Raw genomic sequence first — 15,137 nt, forward strand, 5'->3', positions numbered from 1 at the left:
CTGGCTGGTCTTGGGTCTTGAGCTGCGACTGGCCACGATCGGCTAGGAAGCGGCCCTATTATCCCCCTTGCCCATCGAGGGGTGGGGTTGCGTGGGATCCTAGATCCCCCGCAGCCCTCCGTTGGTGGCGCCAAAGGGCTCAGCTGTCTGGGTTGTCTGGGATCCTGAGGCCCGGCCCGAGGGCTTAGCTGCCTAGGATCCTAGAGCCCCCAGCAGCCCCCCCCTCATGGGCTGGCACAGTGGCCCCTCCCCTGGGGGTCCGAGGTATCTGCAGATGGGCCCTGTCCACTGCTGCCCGTAAGTGTGGCCCATCTACGGCACTACACCTGCACTAAACACCCACCCACACGCAGCGCACACACGTAGTGTCCCAGCGGGGGATTGCCTGGCACCACGGGTTTCCATCCAAAGGGCCCCTAGAGGGGAAGTACCACGGTTTCCCAGTGCCAGGAGATTGGCCGACACCCTCCCAGGACAAATTACATTGCGGCCCCCCAAAATTGGCTGAAAATTGTATGGGCGCACAGAAACTCACTGGGCTAACCGCAATGAGACGCTCACAGCACCGGGGAGGGGCCAGGGTGAAATATTACGCGAGCAGCACAGACGAAGAGGTGGGAGGGAAATCCCTGTGCACACCGTGGGTGTGTATTCAGCCGGGCGGCCGCTCAGGCTAAACCAGCGGATAGCGTAACGGAATGCCCTAGGTAACGATTGACTGTGCAGGATGATGTAATGTAACCCTGGATTTTCGAAAACCCAGGGCATAAATAGGGGAACCCGAAACGGTTCAAGGGTCTTCTGATCTCCAGCCGCTCGGTGACCCAGACCGACTCCCTGCCTCTTCGAGCCACTCGCAGCGTCCATGAGACGCCAGCGAGTGCCGCCACAAGACAAGCGTGAGGCAAGGTTCTCTCCCATCTCCGTCCCTCCGCCTCTCCCCACGTCCGTGCGACGCTGTGAGAATGGCTGCGATGTAGGCAACAGGGCGCGTGAGTGTTTGGGGGAATTTGGTCGTGATAGGATAGGCTCTGCTCGCGGAATATTTCCTCCGGGCAGTGCAGGGTTTTGCGCCATGAATAAAAGTTAGCACAGTATCGGTGCAGTGTGATTTGTGTGTGCGTGGAGCAGCTGCGTGGGCAGATGAGTGGCGAAGGCAGAGCCGTAGCTTTCATCATAGTGCGTGCGCGGGTTAGGAAATAAACCGCCTGCAGAAGCGCGCGTGTTCACGCTGCAATTAACCACCCGCTGGCACGCATAGTCGTGCAGCTGTTTAACGCTAGTCTTTGTGTGTTGCGTTCGAGCGCTGTTCAACGTGGTCCATAGTCGTCGTGGAAGAGAGAATCCCGATACGTCCACCGTCGGATTGTGAATTATGTTTTTTTTGCCACGTCCATAGCCGCCCATGATTCAGACCATCGAGGGGCGGTGTCTTTATTTTCGGCTGCTCGAGCGGAGGCGCGTATCCAGAATGGTTTTCTAGATTTTAGCCTTGGCCATGGGGGTTCCTTTTTAGATCTTGATGGAGCAGCAGAGTGAAGTTTTTCATCATCGCGTCGGATGTTGGCCGGAGCGATATTCGCCAGCACAGGAAGCCACGGGAGTGGAGTAGACTTTAGGCAACCGCTGATGATATGAAGCGCGTTAATTTCGGCGTCGACAAGGTCCGTGCGAGGGCTTGCACCCCACACCGGGGCACGGTACTCCGCAGCGGAGTGAACAAGGGCCTGCGTCGATATCTTCAACGTGCTGGCATCACTTCCCCAGGCTGTTCCTGCAAGTTTCTGAATAATATTCACTTGTGCTTTCGTTTTACCTTTAGCTTGTTTGAGGTGGTGATGGTAGCTAATCGTCCGATCCAGGGTAAATCCTAGATCCCGAGGGTGTTCATCATGCCTTAGCTTCTCCCCGTAGAAGTTAAACTGAAACGTTTTCGAGGCTTGTCTATTGTTCAGGTGGCAGGCGGAGACGACACTCGTGGGCTGCTGGCAGCTTCACCAAGATGGACGGTGAACCATTGATCAGAATTTCGGTGATTAGTCTAATTGTCGGGCGGCAGGGTACGGCTTTTGCAAGCTTCAGCAGGAGTCCCTTTCGCCATACGGTATCGTAAGCTAAAGAGAGGTCGATGAAAGCTGTTGCTGTTTTGAGGTAATGATGGGGCACGCACTGCTAGCATTGTAGGGATCTGCTCACAACTGAAGTGCACGCCTCAGCTGCTCCACCTCACAATTGGATCCTTTAGCAAATATCAATTAGCAAATATACATTTATAGAAACAAAACATCTTTGTTTGGCTCTTTATACAGTATGTGTATAAAACATCGGTGGCATAAATGCTAATACCAATGTGTTTTTAAAGCCGATTTTCAGCCGATACATTGGTTAAAATACATCACTTGACTACGATCTCATAAGAATAAGTGAAGAAGAGTTCATGCCGATGCACTTTTAGGGCACACTGGACACATCGCTCCTGTGCATGCAAAGACTAGCTGAAATGTAGCTATTCTGTTTTGTAGATCAATAGGTGTATAAATGAGTGGAAACACATCTGGCCTAAGATGAAGTCCATCTTGGATTTTGTTTATAATTAAAAAAAAATTCACATTTTTTTTTTATTAGATCACAGCAAATACATGTAGACACTAAGATAAATAAGACTTGACGCCTCTGCTCAAGGTATCAACAAAGAAAAATGTTGGCCATCTTGGAGAAATGTCAGCCATATTTGATTTTTAGGTGACTGTTTTGACCCTATCAGACCCTGTGAGTTAATACGTGCAGAATGTGGTGCTTGTTTCACCGTTTGAACTATTATATTATCTGCTTCTGGCATACAAATCCCGACATTTGGCGGCACCTGTTTCCTATTCCTCACCTAATCTAATACTATGTAATTTACCAGGTAAAGTCCACTGAGCTATTAGCTTTTTTTCAGAACCAACCTGGCCACAAATTATTGTTCAAGGAAGTGTCTTATCACGTGGGAGATTTCTAGCAGCCAAATAATCTAAAAGCATGTTTCTAAATGTGGAGGTTAAAAGTGGAGGACCTGGAGAAAAATCGACCACGGGGAGAACGTGCAAACTCCAAACATGCAGGCGCCAGCGTCGGGATCAAACCCATGACCTCCTGTATACCAGGCGATGACGATAACATCTCACCACCTCCTAATCTCATCCCCCCTTGGTGCTGAGTGTTGCTGCTACCAAAACCTAATCCTTAACTACCTCAGCAAGAGGTATCCTCGGGAAAACCTGGACAGGTGACAGCCGTACTCACACAGGTAACCCAGCAGCAGGTCAAGGAGAACCAGGAAACTCGAAAGGCCACGCTTCAATCTGCCATGATATTATCATCCTGGTTTACTGCCCTCCCAGGTTGAGTGGCCCAACGTCTGAGTTTCCTCTATTCTCCACTTCCTCTCTGTGCCTCCCCAGGTGTCCCTCATCCTCCCTCTCCCGCATAAGCCTCCCTGCCATGTGAAGCCCGAATCAGGCCCCAGAAATTCCACCCCAGAGCAACGTGACCCCGAGATGGACGACCTGAAGCAGCTCCTCCGGTGGCCTAACCCGCCCTCCACATCCTCGTTCGACTTCGAGTTGTCCACCAGCCCCGCGACCACGAGCTACCGGCTGCTGGGTGGGACACGCAACTTCACGGTGGGTGACACGCTGCACCTCGCCGTGCAGGCCAGGGACCACCACGGCAGGGACAAGCGGCATGGCGGAGACTACTTTCGCATCAAAGTCTACTCAGACAAGCTCCGGGCGGGAGTATTCGGCTCGGTGCTGGACCACGACAACGGCTCGTACACGGCGAGCGTCGTGCTGCCGTGGCCAGGCGAGGCCCTCGTGGACGTCAAGCTGGTTCACTCGAGTGAGGCCGTGCACATCATGAGCCGCCTGCGCGACTCGGTGCCCAACAAGATCTTCTTTACCGGCTACTTCGAGAAGGAAGGCGCGAGAGGCAAGGCCACCGAGTGCAACGCGGTGCCGCTCTTCCTGGCAAAGGGTGGGACGTGCGAGTACAGGGACGCGGCCACGGGACACGCGTGGTTCTGTGCGAGGCCCACCACGCTGCCCTGTGACTCCCTGCGCTTCCACTCTGATGGGGGCCGCAAGAAAGTTCTCACCAATCAGGAGGAGCGGTTATTCAGCAAGTAAGCAGCCTGCCCAACGGCCAAAGCTGATTAATAGGGTTGACAAAAACAACTCGATTAGGCTGTGTTTGTGTTGATATTTTCATGCTGCCTTTAGCCAATTTGTATATATTGTCGGACAATCTTCTCCATTGCCTCGTCTTGCCTTGTATCGTCACTTTTCTTTCCAAAAGTGACACATTATTCCTCATACATGTTTTATGTTAAAGTCAGTTCACCTTATTTACTTATTTATAATCGGGTCTCCATATCCGTGACTGTATGCCGCCACTCTTTTGTCTTTCTGTGTGTCAATATCAGTGTATCTGTGTACGTATCCGTGCCTGAGCTGCATGACCTTGTGACCTGCAATCTAATACCTCCATACATAGGTAGGCTCCTCTGACACCTTTGTTGTTAACATGACTTCCAAAATGTTTATTGGCAATTATTTGTTTCGCCTCTGACTTAGAAGTAACCGGACGCCACAATTTGTCACCGTCTCAGTGGGCATGGGTTCCTGAAAATGATCTGGCTTTTCAGGTGCATTGCGAGTTGGGGAGGTTTAGGAACCCATGTTCTCAACAACTTGATGAAACCGACGTTGCCCTTTCAAAAGAGGCAATGTGTCATGTCTCAACGGGCAAGTATTTAATTTCCTGGTTAAATAACGGATGCTACTATTTCAGAGCCGTACATGCCCACTGACCTAACCACCACCCTGTATGCCATTACATTTAGGAATATTTTGCATATTGTTATTGCACAACACTCCATTCCGTTCCCTCCACCTCACCCACACCTTGTTCATTCTATGATTACACTGGTCAACAAAAAAAAAATTCTGGCCTGGACTTTTGCAGCTGTTTTAGACTAATTTCAGGGTGCTGATTCCAAATCTCATCTCAGATTTGCTCTATCACATCTCATTTTATGCTATCGGCATACCCCATTTTCATTGATTTTACCCGAAATTAACTCTGTCACTTATGATTGCAAGTTGTTGCGAGTCAGTGACTGCTTTAGTGTTAAAATATGGTGCTGTATTATGTAGATATTCACATTTATTTAATATTTTTCTTCCACAGTTTTTATTGAAAATACAATATTTGATATCTCAAAAACCTGATGTGATAGACAAAAACTGATGCCAGATTTGGAATCAGCACCCCAAATTTATCTTAGAACCGTTGGAAAACCTTATGCTAGAAAAAGTGTGTTGACCAGTGTTATCTATTGCACATTGATCCTGGTGATGCAGCACAATCTCCAAAGTGACCATCGGCGGAGATCCGAGCCAGATCGAGGTGCTGCCATCCCCATCACCACGCGACCTCGGTGAGTGCTGAGTGCTCACCGCTTCGGTCCCACGAAGCCTGACCCAGGGCTCTCTTAGCTCATGATCAATATATTTTCGATAAAAAAAATGTGACCACATGACCAAATCATTCCACTTCCCATCACCTGGGTTGTGAGCACGGAAAATGCCCTTGACATTTCTCGTAGATCTGGCAAGCTAAGATCATGAATGTTGTAAGAGAGAACGGATATCAAATTATATTAATAGGTTGGTCGTAATGAGATCGTCACTCTCGCTCACATAATATCGGTTAATACATTTCGGAAGGGAAAATGGATCAATAGCCAAAGTAGGGCTGTGGAGCACAGGTGGTTGAGTCTCCCTCCCCACTCCTGGTGCTGCCACTGGAGACGAATGTTGGCATCTTTCGATGTTCTACTTGTGACATCAATCACGTTGTGTTCAAACTGATGGCGCCATTTTATAGTATAAACGTTGTTCGTTAACCTCCCACTTAGAACAGCAATGCCTCTCTACCCTTGGAATCGCAATAATGGTATTGTAGCAATGCTATAAGTTCCGTTTACGATATTTGTCGTAATTCCGAGTAAATACGAGCGCTATTTATTTAGCGAATGCTTTTACGCGTGACTTTCACACAGAGCACCAGATAAACAAGAAAATTAGATGGTGAACAATTTCAATTAATATATTAGAATGTTCTGTGTGTGGACGTCAGCCCACATAGCCACAGAGCCTTGTGACAGCCTGTTCCTCTGGTAAGTGCAGGGCAGCCAGTCCGCTCAGCACACACGGCACCTCCTGACGCACTACACAGCCAGAGATGATGTGCGCCATGATATTCTTAGGTTTTTTCGGTAAAGTCACGTAGGTAAAACATCAAAATTAATGAAAATAAAATAAAAACAAAAATCACGACGTTTCGGAGGCAATACAAGTCTCCGTCATCAGGTGGGACCGTCACAGCCGAATTAGCTGCATCATTAATTTTGATGTTTTACCTACGTGACTTTACCGAAAAAACCTAAGAATATGATTCCTTGCAGTCACGAAAGCTTCAAATCTAGAATTTGTGCGCCATGATCTCCTCCCTCATTCATACAGCGGGCTGTCACGTATGTCCCATCGATGTTTGTAAGCAGCACACATCCCCTGGTTCAGCTGGACCCACTGGTGCCTTGGGAGATTAAAGCCAGGCATCTGGACAGACCGATCACTGGTCAGGTCCTTGTTAGGCACATCCACGAATCTCCATTCCTCGTCTCAGGCAGTGCGGTTATCCCACATACTAATATATTCGGGCTGCAGTGATGCCCACACAGGGTATCGGGACTTCAGGTGCACGGGTGGTGACTTGACGATATCGATATGAAGGGGCAACGCTGGTGCTGCATGCACCCTTGTCCAGCATCTTGACGACCGCAGTTTGGCAGTGACTTATTGGCGGAGGGATGTTGTAAAATAAACGAAGCCACGCTAGTGGGATTATCCCCACTGCACTGGATATGGTTCTCATGATGACATTCAGCTGAGGGTCAGGAGTCTGCTACAGAGGGAGAGGCCCACCGTACGTAGTGACCAGGCACCCCACGTTGAGACAGCCAGCCAGCCGGGTCAGCAGAGAGTTTCATATGTACGGTACGTCAGACTCCTGTCCAACCAACATCACTCCCAATGATCACCAGCTTTGGGTCGTGTTTGATCAGCTGCGCTGGCATTGTGCAGGTGAAACACACTGCAAACCGTCTTGCTTATGCTTTGCTGGAATTGCCATCTGCTGCAGTAGTCTGCTATGCCATCGTTAAGTCACTGTTCCGGGTATATTCCAGGACGCCAAAGTCATCGGCTTGGGTTGTGATGCAGATGTCATCTGCGTAGATAAATCGTCGTGGCTTCCTCGTAGTGAGGTCGTTGATGTAAATGTTGAAGAGTACAGTTGCTTCACGCTTTAGGGGCCGTCCATAAATGACGTCACGCGCCTAGGGGGGGGGGTCAGACATTTGTGACGATGTGTGACGAGGGAGGGGGGGGTTTGAGAAATGTGACGTAACATCAAAATGCGCAACATTAAATAAAGACAACACGTTACTTAATTAAATAGACGTTTTAATAAATGTTTTCTCCTACATCAGAGTGCAGAGCCACATTAAATACGCACTACAATGGCAATAGTTTCAAAGCGATTTGAAGCATGTTTTTTTTTTGGGGGGGGGGGGGCACAGCTTTGTGACGTCACATTTGAGGGGGGGGGGGTCAAAAAGTCCAAAATCTCGTGACGTCATTTATGGACGGCACCTTACACGCGTTTACGCAAGACATTCTTGAAATAGTGCGTTAATGTACTTGTTTTTGTTATGCACGCACTGTCATTGCAATAATACGTACGGAATGCGCTGCGAGCTAATCGTGGTTAGGCAGCAAGGTGCAGTAGCAATGCCCGAGGTGCAGTATGACGACCACAAGCACGGGCAGCATCAGTATCGCCTTCTCGCATGCCATTTTCAAGATCTTGTCCGCATGAACTTTGTCTTGTGCACAGATTTGTCTACCAATGTCCGGTAAGCGTCTCACTTTGTGTAAAAAAAAACACTTTAAAAAAATACGCTGTTACTAGCTTGAAGACATGTATGGTATCTTCTTGGTTCTTTTGGTAAAGTCACGTAGAAGGGAAATAATAAAAGAATAAAAATAAAACATAATAAAATACAATTCTCACAACGTTTCGGCCACAACGCAAGCAGCCGTCCTCAGGTGAAGAACAGGTCTGTCGGAAAGACAGCGTCTGAAAGCTTTAAATCGAAATTTACATGTATGGTAGTATTGTAACTATATGTACCGTAACCAGTGAAATATGTAGACATGATGAGGTTCGATAGCGTGATCTCCCCGACACATTTTCCTTTTTCTATTCTATGGTTCTTTCTGTGAAGGCAGTAGATAGGAAAAATAAAAAAAATAAAAAAATAAAAATAAAGTGAATAAAAATATCACGACGTTTCGATCGCAACACAAGCGGTCGTCATCAGGAAAAGGGAGGTTATCCTCCGAGGGCAGGCTGTTTATAAAGGTTTAGAGATGGGCGGGACAGACTCTTAGTTTTTTCGATAAAGTCACGTAGGTAAAAAAGATGGAATAAAAATTTATAAAAATAAAATAATAAAAATCACGACGTTTCGGAGGCAACACAAGTCTCCGTCATCAGGTGGGACCGTCACGGCCAGATTTGCTGCATCAGCAACGTGACTTTACCAAAAAAACTAAGAGTATGGGCGGGACAGCTAATGTTAATGTAGGAGAGGGCTCCTACATTAACATAGAATATGAATGACCGCAGTCACGAAAGTTAAGTTCAAATTAAAATGTTCCATTGTTTATTAGAGGAAAATTACGTAATATTTACGTAATTACGCCGTTTTTCACGAACACAACCTCCGTGTAAAACGAGAGGCATGAACGAACACCCGAGGCAGTTCATTATTTTGCATCTGCAAGGAGCTGACTTTGTTGTTCCATGTGCACTCGGAAGCCACGATTTTTGAGGAACTCGATGGAGTCCACTTCTGAGTGCGGCAGGACTAGCGACAGCTTTAATAGCAGAAGTCCCGTGTTCCAGAATGTATCATACGCTGCTGTGAGGTCCAGCAATACTGCACATGTTTTGAGATGTCGCTGAAAGCGATTTTCAAAAGTGTCAGTGCTTCGGCGCTGGCGGAAACCAGCCTGATCAAAGCTCAAAATGTTGTTGCCAGTAGGTGAGATGCGTCCTAGCACCAGATGCTTCAAGAGTTTTAGATACACGCGCAGAAGGGAGATGGGCTCGTACCTACCCGTGACATTCGGGTCCTTCCCGGTCTTTAAGATTGCGATAACTTTGACCCGTCTCAAAATTTTGGGCAGCCGGCATTGAGACACAATTCTGGTGAAGAAACTTCTTAATAGCCAATCTTGTGCGTGGGATACAAGGTGTTTCAGGCATTCAGGGGGTATGTTGTCGAGACCAGGAGTTTTTCCAGGTTTCAGTTGTTGAAGTGCTGAATGCACGTCGGCAGTGGTAAAACGCTTGTGATGGTGTTGTGTTTCATCTCACTATGCAGGTATATCCTCCACTCATTGGGTGTTCACTAAGTGCGTAGAGTGAGGGAAAAAAGTATTTGAACCCCTGCTGATTTTGTTCGTTTACCCACTGACAAATAAATGATCAGTCTATAATTTAATGGTAGGTTTATTTGAACAGTGAGAGACAGAACAAACACATCCAGAAAAACGCATGTCAAAAATGTTATAAATTGATTTGCATTTTAATGAGGGAAATACGTATTTGACCCCTTCTCAATCAGAAAAATTTCTGGCTCCCAGATGTCTTTATACAGGTGTAGTGGTGATACGCGCTGGGTGTATACGTCGTGTGCCAGCGCGTATGTACGGGTGTGTGTGTGGTGACGCGCGCTGACGGGGAGGAGCAGGCGTCAGTGCGCGGGTGGGGGTAGTGCTGCTGATTGGCTGTGTGCCGGTGACGCGCTGAGAGGGAGTGATCGGGTGGCAGCGCGGTGTGATTGGTCGGGGAGTGGAAACACGCGCTGGGCGGAAACGGATCGTAGAGATAGCGCGTGGTGATTGGGTAACTGAGGAGCGGTGCCGACGTTGAGGTCCGCATCCGCTCCGTCTCCCGGGAAGAAGAGATATATAAGGGGATGCACAGAGGAGTAGGGGGGCAGAAGTGGAACCATCTAAGAATGAAGACGAAGGTGCAGAGATAGAGCCCGGAGAGGAGAGTAAAGGAGAGTAATGGAGAGTAGAGGAGAGTAAGGTATAGGTGTGTAGCCAGAGAGAGAGAACGGTCTACACGAGCTGAGTAATGTATAGTGTGTAGCCAGAGAGAGAGAAAGGTCTACACGAGCTGAGCGATGTATAGTGTGTAGCCAGAGAGAGAGAAAGGTCTACACGAGCCGAGTATGCATACGGTGTAGCCAGAGAGAGAGAAAGGTCTACACGAGCCGAGTATGCATACGGTGTAGCCAGAGAGAGATGCAAAGTCTACACGAGGCGAGTGGAGAGTGTAGCAGAGGCGCAGAGTCTACACGAGACGAGAGAAGAGTGTAGCCGAGGCGCGGAGTCTACACGAGGCACAGAGAGCCAGCAGCACAGAATCTAAGAGAGTCAAGAGAAGCGTAGGGCGGAGAGAAGAGGTCACGAGTTGTACCGTTGTATGGTGACCGCATTGTGAAGAAGAGAGGCCACGCGTTGTATCGTTACAAGTCAAGATTTAATAAAAGAAGTGTGTTCCCGTCAAGGAGTTTCCTGCCGTCATTTTCCAATACTTCACAGGTAATGAGCTGAGATTGCAGAGGGGTCAATTACTTATTTCCCTCATTAAAATGCAAATCAATTTATAACATTTTTGTTGTTGTTATTCTGTCTCTCACTGTTCAAATAAACCTACCGTTAAAATTATAGAATGATCATTTCTTTGTCAGTGGGCAAACGTACAAAATCAGCAGGGGATCAAATACTTTTTTCCCCTCACTGTATGTGCGTGTGCGCGTATATCCCAGAGGCCAGCCTTGGGCCATGCGTGCCAGGCCACCCCGTGCCCTCCCCAAGCGGCTACTACCTCAACGAGGAGTGGGTGTCGCTGGCATGCAGGGCGCGGCCCTTCCCTGCCCCTCAAGACCTGGCAAAGTGCCTGCGCAGAAAGAGGCTCTACCTGTTTGGAGACTCCACCATTCGACAGTGGTTCGAACATATCTCCACCCATGTGCCGGGTGGGTGCCACGGACAATCGGTTTTCCAGCACTGTGGAGATGAGGGTGGGGATCGGGATCATGAAGATGAGTGAACCAAGGATTAGTGAAACTCCCTCCTGCACACCGTTGGTGGCAAGGGCGCCATCTGCTGGCTTGCTATGGTTACTGCGGCACAGCAAGCGGATTAATTTCCATCTGTACGGGGATTGTGTGTTACCCCCCCCCCCTTTGCATGTGTAAGTTTCCTCCCACGTGTATACGCTCTCATTAATGGTTTTCCATGCGTCTGCACAAATAGGTTTTGAGCCTTGGTAAGAAGTGGTGTTTCCAGTCCATGGCACATCCACTGGTTCATACTCTTAGTTCTTTCGGTAAAGTCACGTAGGTAAAAAAATGAAATTAAAATTACGTAGGTAAAAAATGAAATTTAAATTAATTTTATAAATTTTTATTTCATTTTTTTACCTACGTGACTTTACCAAAAGAACTAAGAGTATGAATCCTTGCAGTCACGAAAGCTTCAAATCTAGACATCCACAGGTTGCTCGTTAGTCTTAACTATACAAGTGGACAACACTTTGATACACAATATGCACAACACCGTTTAAAACCATACTCACGACGCCGTCACCTCTCCCTGCTCCCCAGACATGCAGCTCATCGACATCGGCTCGACGCACCTCGGCCCCCTCATCTCGGCCAACGTGGGCGCAGCGAAGACCTTCGTGCTGTACCGCACGCACGGCCCGCCCTTCCTCACGGCCAAGCGGCCCTTCGCGGCCCTGCACTACGCCGCCAACGAGATCGACGGCCTCGTCGGTCAGGATGCCCCCCTCCGACACTTCGCGGCGTGCTGCACGAACGACATCTCGTGGTGCCTCGTTCACAAATCCTCCGCTGGTGTTGACACGTTTCTGCCCGGCGACGGCACTAGACGTGACATGAGCCAATGCGCCTAACTGCCGAAACATCCCAATGCAAGATCGCAGAGCTTGGGCAATCGTTAGCGCCGACTTGGACTGCCTTCCTGCTTGTCTGGGTTTCCCATACCTCCTTGTGCTAAAAACTGTATGCGTGTGAAAAACGTTTTGAGATATGATTTGTATGAGGCGATATAAAAGTAAATGATTATAATTATCGTGACACTGCCGCCAACATGCAACCATTCCACGGAAGTGTAAAATCCAGGTTTTTGTGGTTCATCAGATCCTGTCCCAGTTCTTAAACAGCCACGCCGTTCTTAACACATTCCTGCGGAGGGAGCTGGTAGGAACGTTGGGTTGCTCGGTCAATGGCCAGGGTCAACGGCGGCGTGGTGTATTCCGCAAATATGGCCGACTGTGAGGGCGGGCACAAGCCGGCGTGAGTAGGTTAAACGTTGAGTTTTATAAGGGCACCACGGGGTGACCAGCCCCTCCCTACCCAGCCCCACCCTCCCCTCCCCACCCAGCCCCTCCCCACCCAGCCCTTCCCCACCCTCCCCTCTCCACCCAGCCCTACCCCACCCTCCCCTCTCCACCCAGCCCCACCCCTTTCATTTTTCGATTCACGACGGACGGACGGACACAATAATCCTCTGTGGGCTGGTGTAACCAGGAGGTTCCTACCAGTAAAACCAACACCTGGGAAACACTCCGAGTCCTCATTGCTGTGCTTGTCCCTGTGTCCTCACGTCCCTGCGTCCATGCCTGTGTACTACCGCTCCCTCCCGACCCCAGGCGGGAAGGACACGGTGGTGGGGATCAGCGTGTGGGCTCACTTCACGGGGTTTCCCGTGTCTCTCTACATCGCTCGCATGCGCGGCATTCATGCCGCGATCGTCCGCCTGCTGAAGCGAGCCCCCGGCACGCTGGTCGTCTTCAAGTCGGCCAACACCAGCTACCACTCTGTCTACCAGTCCGATTGGCTCGCTCTTCAGCTGGACCACGTCATGCGCCGTCTCATGGCGGGGTTGCCCGTCGTGATCTTGGACGCCTGGGAAATGACGGCGGCCCACCGCTTCCCCGACAACTTGCACCCCGATCCCGTCATCATCCACAGCGAGATCAAGCTCCTCCTGGCCTACGTGTGTCCCAGGTGAGAATCATGCGAGATGCCTGTGGGCCCAGGGAGCCTCATGTGTCGCCTGTGTCCACCGAGAGGATGACGATCGGGTGGTTTTGCCGAACTGCAGTTCTGCTCGCTGCAGAAAACCCAAGAGGCGGCTTTGTGCCTCCCGGGTGCTACGGCAATGCGGACGACGAGGCTTTGGGAGCGTGGCTCCTCGCTTGCCCCCCTCCCCGACTCTGCCCAACGGCTTCCCGGTGCTCGAGGACCTTGGGGGCGGAAGAAAATTTGCCGAGGAGTCGGCCACAGCAGACCTTGGAGAGGGGGCTCGCTTGGGGGCCTTGCCAGCAGGAGCCCTCAGCAGCAGGACCTCCGCTTGGGGGCGACACGGAGGCCCTGCAGGACAGCGTTGGCCGCTTATTGAAGATGCTCGGAGTTTGAGCCCGGCGGGCGCCCTGGTTGCCGTGTTCTCCCAATTATAAAAGACGCGCCATGAAGATGCACCCTATACTTTGGGGTCATTTTGTAAAAAAATATTTTTTTATCACTAGAATATGGAACGGGTATATTGCGTCGTCTGCCAGGTGATTATTACCGAACGCGTTGCTTTAAAACTGGGAGAGGGTTGTCTACTGGAAGATTATTCTGAACTATATTAAAACGAATCTTGTTCGCAGCACTATGAGATGCACACCCAACTTTAGCTTTAAATACTGGGTCAAGAGTGCATTCGTATGGGAAAATATGGGGAAAATGTCAAAACTGGGTGGTTTTTAACTTTTGCCGACAAAACTGGATCCCAAATGTCAAAACTGGGTGCACCCTGGGTGGCCAAAAACTTGAGTTTTGGACACTCAGGGTGCACCCAGTTTTGACATTTGTCAAATACACTTGATAATTGTATACTAGCACAGTGTGCCAGCACCCCATTCATCCAAACACTTGGTATTTGTATACTGGCACACTGTGCCAGCACCCCATTCATTTAAACACGTGGTATTAGTATGCTGGCACAGTGTGCCAGCACCATATAACTACACACACTTGATATTTGTACGCTGGCACAGTGTGCCAGCACCCCAACGACCAACATTTCAAGCTACGGCTCGGACTCGGAAGTGAGCTCGGGGCGGGCTTGCGACCAGGCGGGCGCACTGCCACCTTGCTCACATTCGAATGGCAACCCTCCACCCCAAGAAGACTTTTACCACGCGCCGCGAGGCCATCCACGGCATCCAAGACTTTGCTTTGCAACAAGGCAAGCGCGCGGTCCTTGACCTCAAGCGAAGCGGCGGACGGCACGTTGCCATCGTCTGCTCTAGTTCAACACCTTGTTCCTTCAAGGTGAAGCTGACGAAGCTCACGGGGGAACGACGCGGCTTCCGCGTCTCGGCGCTGTGCACGGATCACCACGGCTGCACGGGCACTACCAAGATCACGCAGCGCCAAGTGGAGGCGAACACGACAGCCCGTTCGGCCTTTCGCGCCAACCCCCGTACCTCCGCACCGACTGTCATTGCCCAGGTCGCCGACGTTGCTCGCATCATTGTCCCGACCCGGATGATGTACCGCGCCAAGGACACGTGCATCGCGGCGAACGAGAGTGCGGCCCATGCAGGCTTCGAGTTCATCAACTCGCTGGTGGAGACGTTCGGCAAGCTCAACGCGACGACCTGCAGTGTGCGAGAAGACGCGGGCATCTTCTGGGGTGCGTTCATCTGCAACCCGATCGCACGCTCGTTGCAGCCAAGTCTTCAACGCGTCGTCGGCATCGACGGGTCGCACATGAAGGCGCGCGCCTACAATGGAACCATGCTCGTCCTCGTTGGGCGCGACGGCAACAACCGCAACGTCCTTCTCGCCGTGGCGCTGGTGCCGTCCG

At 50.1% G+C, this 15,137-nt stretch overlaps 1 protein-coding gene across 1 annotated transcript; it reads left to right on the top strand.

Moving 5' to 3' along the window:
- The first annotated feature begins 113 nt into the window (after positions 1–113).
- Positions 114–13,940, top strand: LOC144728119 (NXPE family member 3-like). The gene is made up of 6 exons (XM_078607411.1): positions 114–904; positions 3,444–4,165; positions 5,406–5,482; positions 11,018–11,227; positions 11,858–12,028; positions 12,928–13,940. The coding sequence occupies exons 1-6, from the start codon at positions 866–868 to the stop codon at positions 13,287–13,289; spliced, it is 1,581 nt and encodes a 526-aa protein (XP_078463537.1). The 5' UTR covers positions 114–865; the 3' UTR covers positions 13,290–13,940.
- Positions 13,941–15,137: the final 1,197 nt, after the last annotated feature.

This window comes from Lampetra planeri, chromosome 27 (assembly GCF_965212315.1).
Source record: "Lampetra planeri chromosome 27, kcLamPlan1.2.h2, whole genome shotgun sequence".
In the NCBI taxonomy this organism is placed as follows: Eukaryota; Metazoa; Chordata; class Hyperoartia; order Petromyzontiformes; family Petromyzontidae; genus Lampetra; species Lampetra planeri.